We start from the raw sequence: 13,748 nt of genomic DNA on the forward strand, positions 1-13,748 counted from the left end.
CTAACTACATTAAAATAATACCCCACTATCAACTACTACCTATTAAATTAAATAAGTCAATTTAAGTGCCTTAAACTCTGTGCCGGTCAAACCGGGTCGAGTATTCCGGGACGGTGGGAGTAAAAGAAAATGAGGCAATCAAATTGGTACGAACGTACATGATAGTTGTGGCAATTAAAGTATTGAGACAGAGGGAGTATCATGTCACCCACCTTATATCAACTCGCTGACTAATGAACTTATAAACATGGTTTGACAATTAAGTAAAGATACTTTACTGATGAATAGCTAAATACGGTATTTAAGCTCGTTTGGTATGGTGTAAATGTTTTTATGGAAAACGATTTTCCACTTTTCAATCATTTTACGATGTTTGGTTTAACAAGGGATGGAAAATAATTTTCCATAACTAAACATTTTTCATTTGAAAGGGAAGGAAAATACTTTTCTACCGTTCCTCCTCACCTCCCCCTCTCCTCTTCTCCCATTTCTTCTAAGAAACCAAACAAAAGAAAATTAGTTTGAAATTGTGTTTTCTCTTGAAACATATATTTCATAAAAAATCATTTTACACGGTTACACGGAGAACGTTTACACCAAACTAAACAGAACCTTAATTAATTTAAAACTTAATTGCCATTTGTTGACGTGGACTCTGGTTTTGACCCCATCACAGGGTCCGTAATTTGCCCCTTTTTTCTTTTGTCCCACTTTAATTCTCGTAGTTGTTCCGCCGCTGTATCTTCTCGTAAGTTCACTATTTCCAACTGTAATCACTCCATCACCAAACGCGGCATTACCAAGCAACTAAACACACACCACCTCTATATAAACCCATCCTTCCCCCTTTCTCTCTCCCATCACTCAATCCTCCAACTACACTTCCCATTTCTGATTTCTCATCCCCAAACACGCCCTTACCTTACTTAGTTACTTGAAAAATCAACCATCCATGGCAAAACTTTCCACTTTTGTCCTTCCACTCTTTCTAGCTTCACTCTCTTTAATCAGCCATATTCTAGCAACGAGTCAACCCACTGAGTCAACTCATAACGAAATGTTATTCCAGTACCACAACGGCCCTCTACTTAACGGCAAAATCTCCGTCAATCTTATCTGGTATGGCAAATTTACCCCTTCTCAAAAATCCATCATATCCGACTTCGTCACCTCGTTGTCAATTCCTTCCAAGACTGCCCAACCATCCGTCGCCACGTGGTGGAAGGGGACCCACAAATACTATTCCAAGTCATCGTCATCATCTTCTCCATTCTCTCTTACCATGGGCGCTCACATATCTGATCAAACCTACTCTTTAGGGAAATCAATCACCAGCCGTCAGATTCAACAGCTGGCAGCAAGAGGTGGTCAAAGCTACGCCATCAACGTCGTGTTGACTTCTGCTGACGTGTCCGTCGATGGATTTTGTACAAGCAGGTGTGGGACCCACGGGTATTCATCGACCTCAAACGTGGCTCATCTAAGGGGAGGAAGGAAGAGTAAGAACAACAAGTTTACCTACATCTGGGTGGGTAACTCGGAAACTCAGTGTCCAGGTCAATGCGCTTGGCCTTTTCATCAGCCCATTTACGGCCCACAAAGCCCACCTTTGATTGCACCCAACAACGATGTGGGCCTTGATGGGATGGTCATGAACTTGGCTAGCTTGTTGGCTGGGACTGTGACTAATCCGTTTGGAAATGGGTATTACCAAGGCCCAAAAGAGGCCCCACTTGAGGCTGCATCGGCTTGCCCCGGAGTTTATGGTAAAGGGGCTTACCCGGGTTATGCCGGGGATTTGTTAGTGGATCCAATAAATGGAGCAAGTTATAATGCTAATGGGTTGAATGGGAGGAAATATCTGCTTCCTGCGTTATATGACCCTTCTACGTCTTCTTGTTCTACCTTAGTTTAATTAAGTTTAATAGAAGCAGAACACAGTAATGACAATTTATGTATAGACTATAGAGTTAAGAATGCTCCTTAGTATAAAAGTATATTTAGAAAGTAAACCTACATTCTTTCATTCAATACCAATATTTGTTTTTCCTTAAAGTTTAATGAATTACTATACTATTTTCTTTTACGTTATTTTTAAGTTGTGAAAATGAGTTTTAATCTTCAATATAAACCATTTTTTATCACTAGCATCGTACGAAGTATAATAAATAATGCACGATCAATCAAAAATGCAATTCCAATTAGGAAAAGTAAGTTTTAATTAATAAAATTCAATACGAGGTTAAAGTGTTTTTAGCACATGTTCAATGATCTAGTATAGATTTTGTGTTTTTTACTCCTTACTTCTCAAGCATTGATTAGGAGGAGGGCATGACACGATAAACACTATAAAAAAAACATGTCCAGACACGAGCTCAAGGTCGTGGGTTGTGCTTGAGCCGTATTTTTTTTAATGAAAAAGCACGATACGATACGACATGACAAAATATGTCAAAATTGATTGAAATTAGACTTAGGCACAAAGACACAATCAGCCCGACACAAGAACGAAATCGTGATCGTGTCTGGGCCTCATTTTTTTTTGGTAAAAGCACGACAAGACCCGCCACGACAAAACTCGCTAAATTGAGTGAAATTAGTCTTAAAAACGAAGTCACATAGGTCTAGGCCGCCTTTTAAAAACACGACAAAGCTCGCTAAATTGAGTGAAATTAGTCGAAACGAAGTTACATAGGTCTAGGCCGTCTTTTTAAAAAATCCAATACGACTCAACCCGACACCAGATCGGCCCATTAACACCCAAAATGCGGCCCATTAACACCCAAAGTGACTATCCCAAAGAAGGCAAATATGAGATCATCCGCCTTTTGATAACCTGGACGACAACTCCTGTCAAACCCATCTTCTTCCTCGCTCATCGCTACTTTCAATCGAATTCAAATCGACCGTCTTCAACTTCGGTTTAATCGAATTAATACCAATCGAATTTTTCTGAAGCAAATCAGTTAACAATGGATGATAGCAGGCAAACCCTAGCAGTAGATTGTCTGTACAACACAGTGATGGAGGAAATACTGCCAAGACTCCAGGTAAAATCCCTAATTCGTTTCAAATCTGTTTGCAAGGATTGGCTGTTTACTATTTCTAAAGGTTCATTTGCAAAATCCCAGATTAAATTATGTATCCCCTCCCATCAAATTATCGTGTTAACCACTAGTCCGATTGAATCCATTAAACAACTTAATTCCTTTTACTTGTTAAACCGCGATGATGAACCCAGCGACCACCTGAAACAGTTGATGAATTTAGATGATGATGATTTCCATAATAATGTTCTAGACCTACTCATAGTGGGTACTTGTAAAGGTCTTGTATGCTTGTATTTCCGAGGAAAATGTGGTTTCTGCCGTATTTGGAATCCTGCTACGAATCAATATCGCGATATTGTTAATCCAGATGATCATCAAGGATGGGGGGTTCAATCTCATGGGTTCGGATATGTATCTTCTACTGATGATTACAAGATTGTTTCTTGGTCTACAAGTATTAAGGACTCTATAAAACGTCTTTATGTTTTTTCGTTGAAAGCTGGTAATTGGAAAAGTGTTTCTAGCCTTTTTAAAATGCGAATGCCTGATGGTATTGAAAAATCTGTGTTGGTTGATGAGAGTGTATTTTGGATTGTCAGAAAGGGGGAATTTTGGTGTAATGTGCAACACATTCTTTGCTTTGATTTGGGTACCGAAAAATTTAAAGAAATCCCATGGATGGATTCGATGAATGCTAGATATGACACTACCATCAAACTTTCTGCAATCAATGGATATTTGTCATTCATTTGTCCCTGTAGAAGTATAACTAAGGATGTGGATGTTTGGATGTTGAAACAATCTGGGAATTGTGATTCCATGGAGAAACTATTCTCTTTAAGTTTAAGTAGAGGTATGTCTTTGATTACCATCTTTGAGAATGGTAAGTGTTTGGTCCGATATGAAAACAACAAGGTAAAAGTAAATCTGGTCAATATAATTGATCCAATTCATGGAGCTCTTGAACAAATTCAATCAAGTATTGAATTTCCTGAAATTGTAAAAATGGCATGTGATTATGTTGGGAGTCTTATTTCACCTTTTGGAGAAGATGAAGTGAACAATGAAGAAGTCATGCACAAGTACAAAAAGGCCAAGTAATGTTCCCTTTTAAAACTACTATATCATCATTTTTTTTTTTTTGGTTCTACTACAAGGAGTTCCCACCGCCTTCGGCGAGGTAATCTCCCGTGGGAGTTTGCATGGGTACCTCGATGGGCAGCATCCCTCCCAGTTGAGATTTTTTCCATTCCCAAGGCTCGAACCCGAGACCTTGATTAAGGAGCAAGAGACCCTTAACCACTCATGCCAACCTCAATTGGTACTATATCATCATATTTAAAACTATGCTGGTGTACTTTTAAGTGATTAATTAATGTATTCATTCATTCTGCTTAATTAATTTCAGCGAAAACAGAATTCTTTTAAGACAGCAGCAACTGAAGAGGAAGAAGAAGAAAGATGGTAAAGGTGGGCAGAAAAAGAAGAAGAAGAAGAAGAAAGAAGAGATGATTTCTAACATGGGCTGAACTTATGGCTTTGCAGCTAGATTTGGTATGTGTACAGCTTACAGGGCTGAACTTATAGCAGCATTAGTAGGTCTTGAATTAGCAAGAAACATGGGTATACAGAGGCTAGTCTTACAAATGGATAATCAAGCTTGCATTGAAGCATTGAAGAATGAAGACCATCAAGGAGGCGAGTGTTACCATATTCTGAAAAATTGCCGGAACTTAATAATTTTCTTCGGGAAGTTCAACTCATTCATTGTTATCGTGAAGGAAATAGAGTAGCGGATAGTCTTGCAAATGTTGGTGTCTTTCAAGAAGAACGAGTAGTGTATTTCGACGAACCACCACGTCAAATCACTAATCTCCTCCGGGAAGATATAAGACCATTGTTAACCATGTGCGAAAAAAATCACCATCCCTCTCTCTCTACCCACTTTCTCACTCATCATTTTTTATTTTTCCCATTAGCAAAAAAAAAAAGCCCATCCCTCTCTTATCTATGAGCAAAAAAAAAAAAACTCCTCACCCCTCTTTCTCTACCCCTACTTCTCTCTAATAACAACAATAATAAAAAATTAGAAAATGAGTATTTAAGTTTTTTGTACATATAGTTGTAAATAAGCAAATTAGAGAAAGAAATGGAAAAAAAAAAATTGTGTTAAATTATATAAAAATGGATGCCTATTTGTAGATCTTAAATTTTTATGAATGATGGTAAATTTATTTTATTTTTTTATGAATCAGAAATATAAATAAATTTCCATTTAAAACTTATCTTTACATGAATTTTTTATGTAATGCCACGTGGCGGATTAGATTGGGTGGATTTCCTCACTCCAAATCTAAAAAATCCCTATGCCAAGGGGGTTTTTGATTTTGCACTCCCAAGTGCAAAATTTTGCACACCATTAAGCCCTTAAATTTGACATTTTCCCCTTATTTTTTCCCAAGTGCAAAATTTTTGCACACCATTAACAATGCTCTAATAGGTGTGGCCTATCCACGTTTTGTTACTTAATTATTATGTACGGGTAATCCCCTCATTTGCATCAAAAAAAACTGACAAATCCAAAGTTGGTTCCTTTCTGAAAGTGCATTTTCATACCAGATGAGTTTATCAGAATACAAAAGTGCCGCCTAATTAGGAAACTCTACATAAATTGACGCAAAGGGGATTGCTTTAGGTGTTGAGTAACTTTAGTCAAGGAAATAATATTCAGTGCCACTGCCACCAGAGTGCCCCTTCTATAATTTTATTCTGTAAATTACCCAAATTTAGGAATCGTTTCTAAAAATTGGTTGCATTAATTGGATTAAGCTCCTTAATTGCACACTAATACCAAAATGAAAATCCATTAAGAAGTTAAGGCTTAAAAGAGACAAGGTTACTAAACTGGAGTACATAATAATACTTCGAGGTTAGACAACAAATTTGGAATTTAAATCCATAAATCAGCTTTAAAAAATCATTACTCCTAACTCATTACAAAGTAGTCAACAAATCAGGTTCTCTTTCTCATCATCATCAAGTTACTCTTCTTCATCGTCATCAGGTTCCTCATCATCATCATGAGGTTCCTCATCATCAGTAATTCCAAGTTTTTCGTATCTCGTAACTGTAGTGAATCATTTTAGTAGCAACCTCTCGGAAAGCGCTCGAATGAGAAACTTGTTCACCGAGTTTAATTAATTTGATATAATCATTTACATATACGAGACACTTATTATCGATTCTACCAAATTCAAGGATACATAAAAATTTCGATCAATTGAAAACATCTTCGTCCACGATTCAATGTTTTTTTTTCGCACCCAAATATGTGAAATGTTGTTTGTCTTCGTGCATAAGCATGCTAAACAACCCTCCATTTCGAATACTTTATCGAACTCTTCATATTTGTTTTCACCAAAAATAGTAGATATTCTGTTCCCTCCGTGAGTTTCCAAATTGAATTCAAGAATTTCAATATTCTTTTGAGAATAATTAAACAACCAATATAGAGAACCATTCACGTATGTTCCGGGTCCGTGACGAATGTGTGCAAAACTAATAAGATCAGATTTTTTTCCCAACAGTTACCTCTTAGAGAGAACACGTACACATTCTCATCGAACAATACCATGATCTTGTAATCACTACGTGCACACCCCAAACTATAGATGTTTGGAAATACGAACGATTTAGTAGGATAATTGATAGTTTGATTACACATACGAGCAGTGGCGTATCCAGAATTTTGAAGTAGGGTAGACATTTTTTTAATAAGTACTTAATATGGAGTTTGAAGTGAAATAAAACTAGTTTAGTACATGTGCAATGCAAGATTATTACTACTCCGTAAATATTTTTATGTAATAATTTTAATAATTTAATAATCATTTACAGAAAAGTTAATAAAATAAAATACATTTCGTAAATGAGTTCATCAACACCCATTTATTTAATTTTTCCTAAATAAATAATTAAAAAAAAAGTTTTTTTTAGACATTTTAACACACAAATATGTTTATTTCAGTCAAAATAAGTTTTTTCAGATAAAATAAGTTTAGATAATATAAGTTCAGACAAAATAATTAAGTCGAATAAAACAAAGCCTTAAGTTAACTAAATTTATCTAAACTTATTTTCCTTGAAATAAGTGTACTCATATTTATTTTCAATATAAGGTAACAATTTGCCAATTATTTTTTCTTTCAGTTCTCTATAAAAAGTTTCTCATTTTTACTCATTTTGCAACTTTTTCTTTTCCCCTTTTCACTCCTATTCCAACTTATTTCTTTACTTAAATTATTAATTTCATTACGTATTTATTTTGAAGATACGACACATTCATTTTTCACAAGACAAAAGAATTTTACTGTATACTAAAAGACACACCAGAAATTACACATGTCACGTCCTAGTGAGTCCTTGATATTTTTTCATTTTTTTTTGCCGAAAAAATTTCACCATACTTTAAAGAATCACATCATTCCTTTTTTTTTTTGATAGAAAATCATTGCTTATCTAATTGATATCTTTTATCAATTTTTTTTTTATTTGTAATGCATGTTATAAATATCTTTATATTATATATTCTTTTCAAAATATATAAATATAGAAACATACATGTTTTGTACTACGTAATTTTTTTTTTTTTTTTACAATTTCATTTCTAAAAGTTAAATAAATGAAAAGCTGAATAGGTAAATACATTGAAAAAGTAGAGGATTATAAGTTATCACCCATTAAGGAAAAGAGAAAAAATTAAAAAGAAAAAGAAAAACTCAAATTGCTCGATGAGTCTTGAACTCAGTTGCTTGTATACAATGCTTGAAATATTGCCAACTAAGGTAGGTCTTTAACATTGTTATTATATGCATCAAATTATTTAAAAAGAGGGTAGACAACTCATAGATACGCCCCTGCATGGCTGCATATGAGTAGCAGCCTAGCAGGATTCCAGATAAGACATTGAAACTGTTATAACCAAATGCGTGCCACGAATAATTAGGAAGAAATCCACAAATACAATATAGAACAAGTAGCATAAATAATAATAAAAGACACACGTATTTGTGAAGAAATTTAGATGTCCTCCCCTAAAATATTACCGTATTATTAAGTTCCTGCAAAATAATACAATAATCCCTCAATTGATGATTCTCCCACCAGTGTATTTTCCCTCATTTTTTTTCTTCTTCTAGCTAGGCCTAAACCCTTTTATAGGCTCAACTAGAAACCCTCGTCTACTATAATTATACTTGCTCCCCCAAGTCTAAATAATTATAGAGATTGTTACATACCAAAATGTATCTAGTTTCCTAATTACAATTCTAATTAAACCAAGAAACAAGATATTAAACCAAACAATTCCGTTTGGTATTCTTGTTGATTTAACTAAGTTGTGTTTAATTCCTAACACAAACTCTTCTGGATCTATTAAAGCCAACAAGCCATTACAACACCCCAAGATCGTAAAGTCTGGTAATTTATCACCATCATTAAGGACCGTAACCATCGGTAGAAGTTCTTAAATTCAATTTCATCACAAAAAACCATATACAAACGTTTGCGTTCAACGAAATCCAAATCTTCAAAGGTTTGCATGATGAATGATTTAGGTAATCGAGAAGAGAAAGATAAATGGTATTCTGCAAATCTTGATGTTGAAATTGTCGAACCCCAATGCCTGTTGAGTTTAAATCGGATGATGAATTTTACCGGAAGTCTCACCAATATATTTTGAATTATATCATTTGGAACTTCAATATTTTGAATTATATCATTCGGAACTTCAATATTTTGAACTATATCATTCAGAACTTCAATTGCTGGGGTTTGGCTTGCAGGAAATGTTACGTGGGCACCTTCTTCTTCTAAAAGACGTATCCTCACCATATTTTGTTTTGTTACTTTCAGTGTTTTATTGGAAGTGGAATACTTTTTCTACAGAGATATTAGGTTAGTTTAGTATATATATGCCGGTCTTGAATTATTAAAATATCGGTACTCGGCCTGATCTCGTTCGGGTTTGAACCGAAGAACACCCTTAGATATGACAAAACTCGTTAACGTGAGTAAAATTACGTTTAGGAACGATGTCAGGTTACGTAGGTCTAGTCTTTGTTTTTTAAATTTTCAGTACGACTCAAGTCAACCCAACCAACCCGAAACAACTATGCTTGACATATGTCGATCTATTCAGACCTAAAACACGTGGACTCGACGTGAAACATTTCCCCACCTGAGTACATGACCCACAAGGCCACAACCATCTTAAATTTAGACGAGGAGGGAGGGAGGGAGAAAGGGACTATCCCAAAGAACGCAACCAAATATGAGATCACAATTCACAAATCGATTATTCCGCAAAAACAATTGCTCGTTTGGATTTTCAGACACGCTCTTCAGGTACCTTCATTATCATCTTTTGCTAATGACACTTCTGTTAATCTTTAGTCCCTTCTCAATTTTCATGTTTTTTCTGTTGTCTTGCATATTTGGTTTCCCTAAATTTTGGCTGCATTAGCATGTAATTTTTATCTAGAAAAAAGGAGGAAGAATTGCACATTTCACAAATATAAACCTAAATTTCTGGTACAACGTTGAAATTCCGTCGGTTTTTGATCTTTACTGCATAAATTTGGTCATTCTGAGTTGAATTATACATTTATACTCTTCGCTCTGTGTATAATTAAGACTAGGTTTAGTTTTGATTTGTATTATTGGATTGCAAATTTGCAATTGCATGCCATTATTGCTCAATTCGATTAATTTTCATGTAATTGGATTGTTATTTCATGCCATTATTATTCAATTCGGTTGATTTTCATGTAATTGGATTGCAACTGCTTGCCATTATTACTCAGTTCGATTAATTTTTTGTTTGAAAGGGCATATGTCTCTTTAGAATAAAGTTCTAGTGCTTTAGAACAGTGTAGTTCCAACTGTGAATTAGTCAACTAGAAAGATAAAAAGTTGGTTTAATGGTTCGTTTATGAGAGTTACGGACTAAGGTCACCTTTGAGAGGATTTGAGATGAACTACCGGTGAGAGTGATAGACTATCTGACTGAGAGAACAAAACCGCAGAAGGATGAGTTTCAGGCTTAAGGAATTGGAATTCTCTTGGCAATTTTATGAAATTTTGTCATGATTTTGGTTCAAAAAGAAGTGTTAAGTTGCTTTATGCTTGCCTATCATTGAAGTGTCGATTGTCGAGGATCCCACATTGGTACTTGGGGGAGTTGGGGTTGAATGAAGAATCCAAGTAACAAAGGTTAAGCAAGATAAGGTATAATGCTTCCTTATGTTCCCGTAATTTCAAAGTATTACTGACATTTATTGGGATGAAAAGAGTAAATTCAAGTCCATGCACAATTCTGTAGATTTATACGTTGAGCAAAATCTAGTACAGCGACTTATATAAATTGAATGAATGGCACAATTTTGAATACACAGGTTTTTTTTTATTTTACACCCTAGCTAGATTTTTCAATTCTATGTTATAGACATATATGAAGTATATTACATTTAAATGATCAAAATGATCTCACACAAGTGTTGAGCAAGATCAAGTGCTGGGATGGTACAAAGCAGGAAGAAAATACTTCTTACCATTAACCCCATTAGTATTATAACTTGCACCCGATGTGAAGTCCTTTAAAGGTTCTCCGGCGTATCCTGGATATGCTCATACTTAGGAAAATGGATAAACTAATGAAAGTGAGTACTTATGATTACTTTTAGAAGAGAGAGATAAAGCAAGGTGCAATAAGAGAAGTAGTCCCACAAAGTGAACCAAGTTGAGGTAAAATAATAGTCTTTCTTTATCAAAAATGGAATAAAGAAAAAGTGGGAAGAACTTTATGGAACGGAGGGAATATATGCTAGTGTATGCTCATCTTCTTACACATCTCGTAAGTTATAGTCTCTTCAACAAAAATACGCACATTGTTATTTGTAAAAGTTGGCCAGGCTTGTTGTTATGATTCTAATGAAAGGTTTGGTACCTCGTTCCCTGCCCCGGTACCCTAAGAAATAGGGGGGAAAAGAGGCATTTATCCATGAATTTAGTCTAATGTCAAAATTGTTTTTATACATTTTAATGCATATGGGTATTGATCAGAACTAGTTTGCCTACATACCAGGTTTGTTTAGTGGCCATCAATATCTAAGGATTGACTATGTAGATAAAGCAGGGATTAAGCTCATATACTTTGTAAAGCCAGAGCATGGACAAGTAAATAAAGTTACGGACGGAATGATGATTTCAGTGATTCAGTCCCAATAAAGCAGGGATTAAGCTCATATACTTTGTAAAGCCAGAGCATGGACAAGTAAATAAAGTTACGGACGGAATGATGATTTCAGTGATTCAGTCCCAGTTTAAAAGTTAAATAATGAGGCTGAACAAGTGAAACCTTCTTGGAAATGTGTAATATCTGTCTGATGCTATGAGATAGGCAATGGTAAATTTTTATTGCAACATGTCAATGAATACATGAATTTGAGATAAACATACAATATCTATTTGCCTTTTCAGCCTAGTATACATCTTTATGCTATTCTTTACATGATCTTGTAGGTGGCTTCAGAATTCTGAAACTTCTTAAACCAAAGTTGAGCAGGATGAGGTCGTAGGGTCATACAACGCAGGGAGCAGATATTTCCTCTTGTTGTTTCCATTAGCATTATAGCTAGCTCCGGTTGTAGGTTCCACCAAGAGGTTTCCGGCATAACCAGGGTAAGCCCCCTTTCCATAGACTCCTGGACAGGCTGATGCAGCCTCAAGTGGGGCGTCCTTCGGGCCTTGGAAGTAACCATTCCCGTACGGGTTGGTCACAGTCCCGGCCAGTAGGCTTGCCAAGTTGATAACCATACCATCCAAGCCAACATCATTGTTGGGTGCGGTCAATGGTGTGCTTTGTGGGCCGTAGATGGGTTGGTGGAATGGCCAAGCACATTGACCCGGGCACTGTGTCTCGGAGTTACCAACCCAGATATAGGTGAACTTTTGAGTGGCCTTGGAGGAAGACCCATGGGTTCCGCACCTGCTCATGCAGAAACCTTCTACTGCCACATCGGATGAAGTCAACACTACGTTGATGGAGTTTGGTATTTGTGGGCCCTTCCCGGCCAAGCCTTCAAGCTGCCTTGTGGTAAGGCTTTTGCCGAGGGAGTAACTGTCTATAACGACTTGCTTGCCCATCGAGAGAGACAGTGAAGTTGGCCTCTTGGAATTGGCTACGGGGTAGTATTTGCCAATGGAACTCCACCACATGGAAACTGATGGTAGGCTCTCAGACTGCAAACCCGATAGGGAGGTAACGAAATCAGAAATGATAGCTCTTTGGGTAGGCGTGAAGTTGCCATACCAAATAAGGTTGATGGAAAATCGACCACTTAGAAGAGGGCCGTTGTGGTATTGGAAAGTCATAGGTTGAGTTGAGGACTCCATGAGGATCCTACTCGATGCAATAGTTGAACTGATTAAGATAAACAGAGTTAGAGGCAGAAGCGCGTGTTTGGAGGTGAACATGGACGCCATTATGCTCTGCTCTACTCACTTTTTGTATAAGGAAGAGGAAGCGGAATTGATTTGAGTGATATATTAGAAGATGTTAGAATGTATTGGAAGGTTCTAAACCGAGGATGAGAAAATTGTGGGGAGGATGAGGGGTTTATATACCCAAAATAGTAAAGGATCCAAAGGAAAGTGGTAGGAGTAGTTTGAAAAATGCCCATGCAAGGAGTGTTATGCTAAAGTATGAATCTTTGACTGATAATAGGCAAAAACTATCTGTAACTTTGCAAGTTGCTGAGATTATAATTGAAGAAGAATTTTGTTAAATTGGCTTGCTTAGGATAAATTGGAGGCCGACGTTGTAGTATTTTCTAGCTCAGGGTCAACGAAGTACGTGAAGAATATTATAAGCAGGCTGGGAGGCAGCGCATGCATGTGGAAACTTCGTGTTTGATCTCACTGGTGAGTTACTTTTAATTTATAGTTATTGCCTCTGTTAAAACTGCATGGTTAAGTAAATTTTATTAGCTAATCGTATTTGCTTAGTTCTTTTTGGTTAGATACCGAGATGGTACTTCTACTTAATCAATCGTATGAATTTGTGTTAGTCACAGTGGAACCCAAATTAGTGACGTACCATATTTATAGATGAGAGTGTACTTAATAATAACGTAATACAAGGACTTTATAATTTTTTTTTTTTTGCAATTTCATAGCTTGTTGAGGGTAGTTTATTGATCATTAAATTTTCCGTATGAACAAAACCAGCTAAGATAGGAGCATTCTTTGAACAACATTGCTTAGACTAAACTTTCTTCATGACATTAATTAGGGTAGAAGCAGTCAATCACATCGGCCGAGTCTCTAACCTACCCGTGAGCTCTTCAGCAGTCATATAGACCACACAAAAATGCCATTAGACTGTAGAGTGTAGACCTACCCCAAACAGTGTATAATGATAATTATGTACCAAATTGCACGGTCTAGCCGACCTAGATCATATCCCTAAAGACATGGAAAAGGACTAATAATAGTATTATGATATGAACTGATCTCATTTGGCTGCTTCCTTGAAGAATAAATGTCAAACTTGCTTGCTTCTCATTAATGAAGTAGTATGTCCCTCCTAATGAATAAAGAGGACCCAGAATTCTGCACCAAAATATGATCACCTCAGCC

The 13,748-nt window shown here is 36.2% G+C and overlaps 3 protein-coding genes across 3 annotated transcripts; 2 read left to right on the top strand and 1 right to left on the bottom strand.

Moving 5' to 3' along the window:
- The first annotated feature begins 806 nt into the window (after positions 1-806).
- LOC110774797 (protein EXORDIUM-like) lies at positions 807-2,091 on the top strand. Its single transcript, XM_021979414.2, has one exon. The coding sequence runs from the start codon at positions 953-955 to the stop codon at positions 1,913-1,915; it is 963 nt and encodes a 320-aa protein (XP_021835106.2). The 5' UTR covers positions 807-952; the 3' UTR covers positions 1,916-2,091.
- A 713-nt stretch (positions 2,092-2,804) lies between these two features.
- Positions 2,805-5,341, top strand: LOC110774693 (F-box/kelch-repeat protein At3g23880). Its single transcript, XM_056837861.1, has 2 exons — positions 2,805-4,371; positions 4,459-5,341. Exon 1 carries the CDS (start codon positions 2,973-2,975, stop codon positions 4,149-4,151), a length of 1,179 nt encoding a protein of 392 aa, XP_056693839.1. The 5' UTR covers positions 2,805-2,972; the 3' UTR covers positions 4,152-4,371; positions 4,459-5,341.
- A 6,164-nt stretch (positions 5,342-11,505) lies between these two features.
- LOC110806231 (protein PHOSPHATE-INDUCED 1-like) lies at positions 11,506-12,677 on the bottom strand. Its single transcript, XM_021979207.2, has one exon. It carries the CDS (start codon positions 12,591-12,593, stop codon positions 11,655-11,657), a length of 939 nt encoding a protein of 312 aa, XP_021834899.1. The 5' UTR covers positions 12,594-12,677; the 3' UTR covers positions 11,506-11,654.
- Between the last annotated feature and the right edge of the window lie 1,071 nt (positions 12,678-13,748).

The sequence above is a fragment of the Spinacia oleracea genome, chromosome 2 (genome assembly GCF_020520425.1).
Source record: "Spinacia oleracea cultivar Varoflay chromosome 2, BTI_SOV_V1, whole genome shotgun sequence".
Taxonomy (NCBI): Eukaryota; Viridiplantae; Streptophyta; class Magnoliopsida; order Caryophyllales; family Amaranthaceae; genus Spinacia; species Spinacia oleracea.

Excerpts from the sequence above, each read along its gene's own strand:
- LOC110774797 (XM_021979414.2), top strand. The coding sequence starts at position 953 with ATGGCAAAACTTTCCACTTTTGTCCTTCCACTCTTTCTAGCTTCACTC.
- LOC110774693 (XM_056837861.1), top strand. The coding sequence starts at position 2,973 with ATGGATGATAGCAGGCAAACCCTAGCAGTAGATTGTCTGTACAACACA.
- LOC110806231 (XM_021979207.2), bottom strand. The coding sequence starts at position 12,593 with ATGGCGTCCATGTTCACCTCCAAACACGCGCTTCTGCCTCTAACTCTG.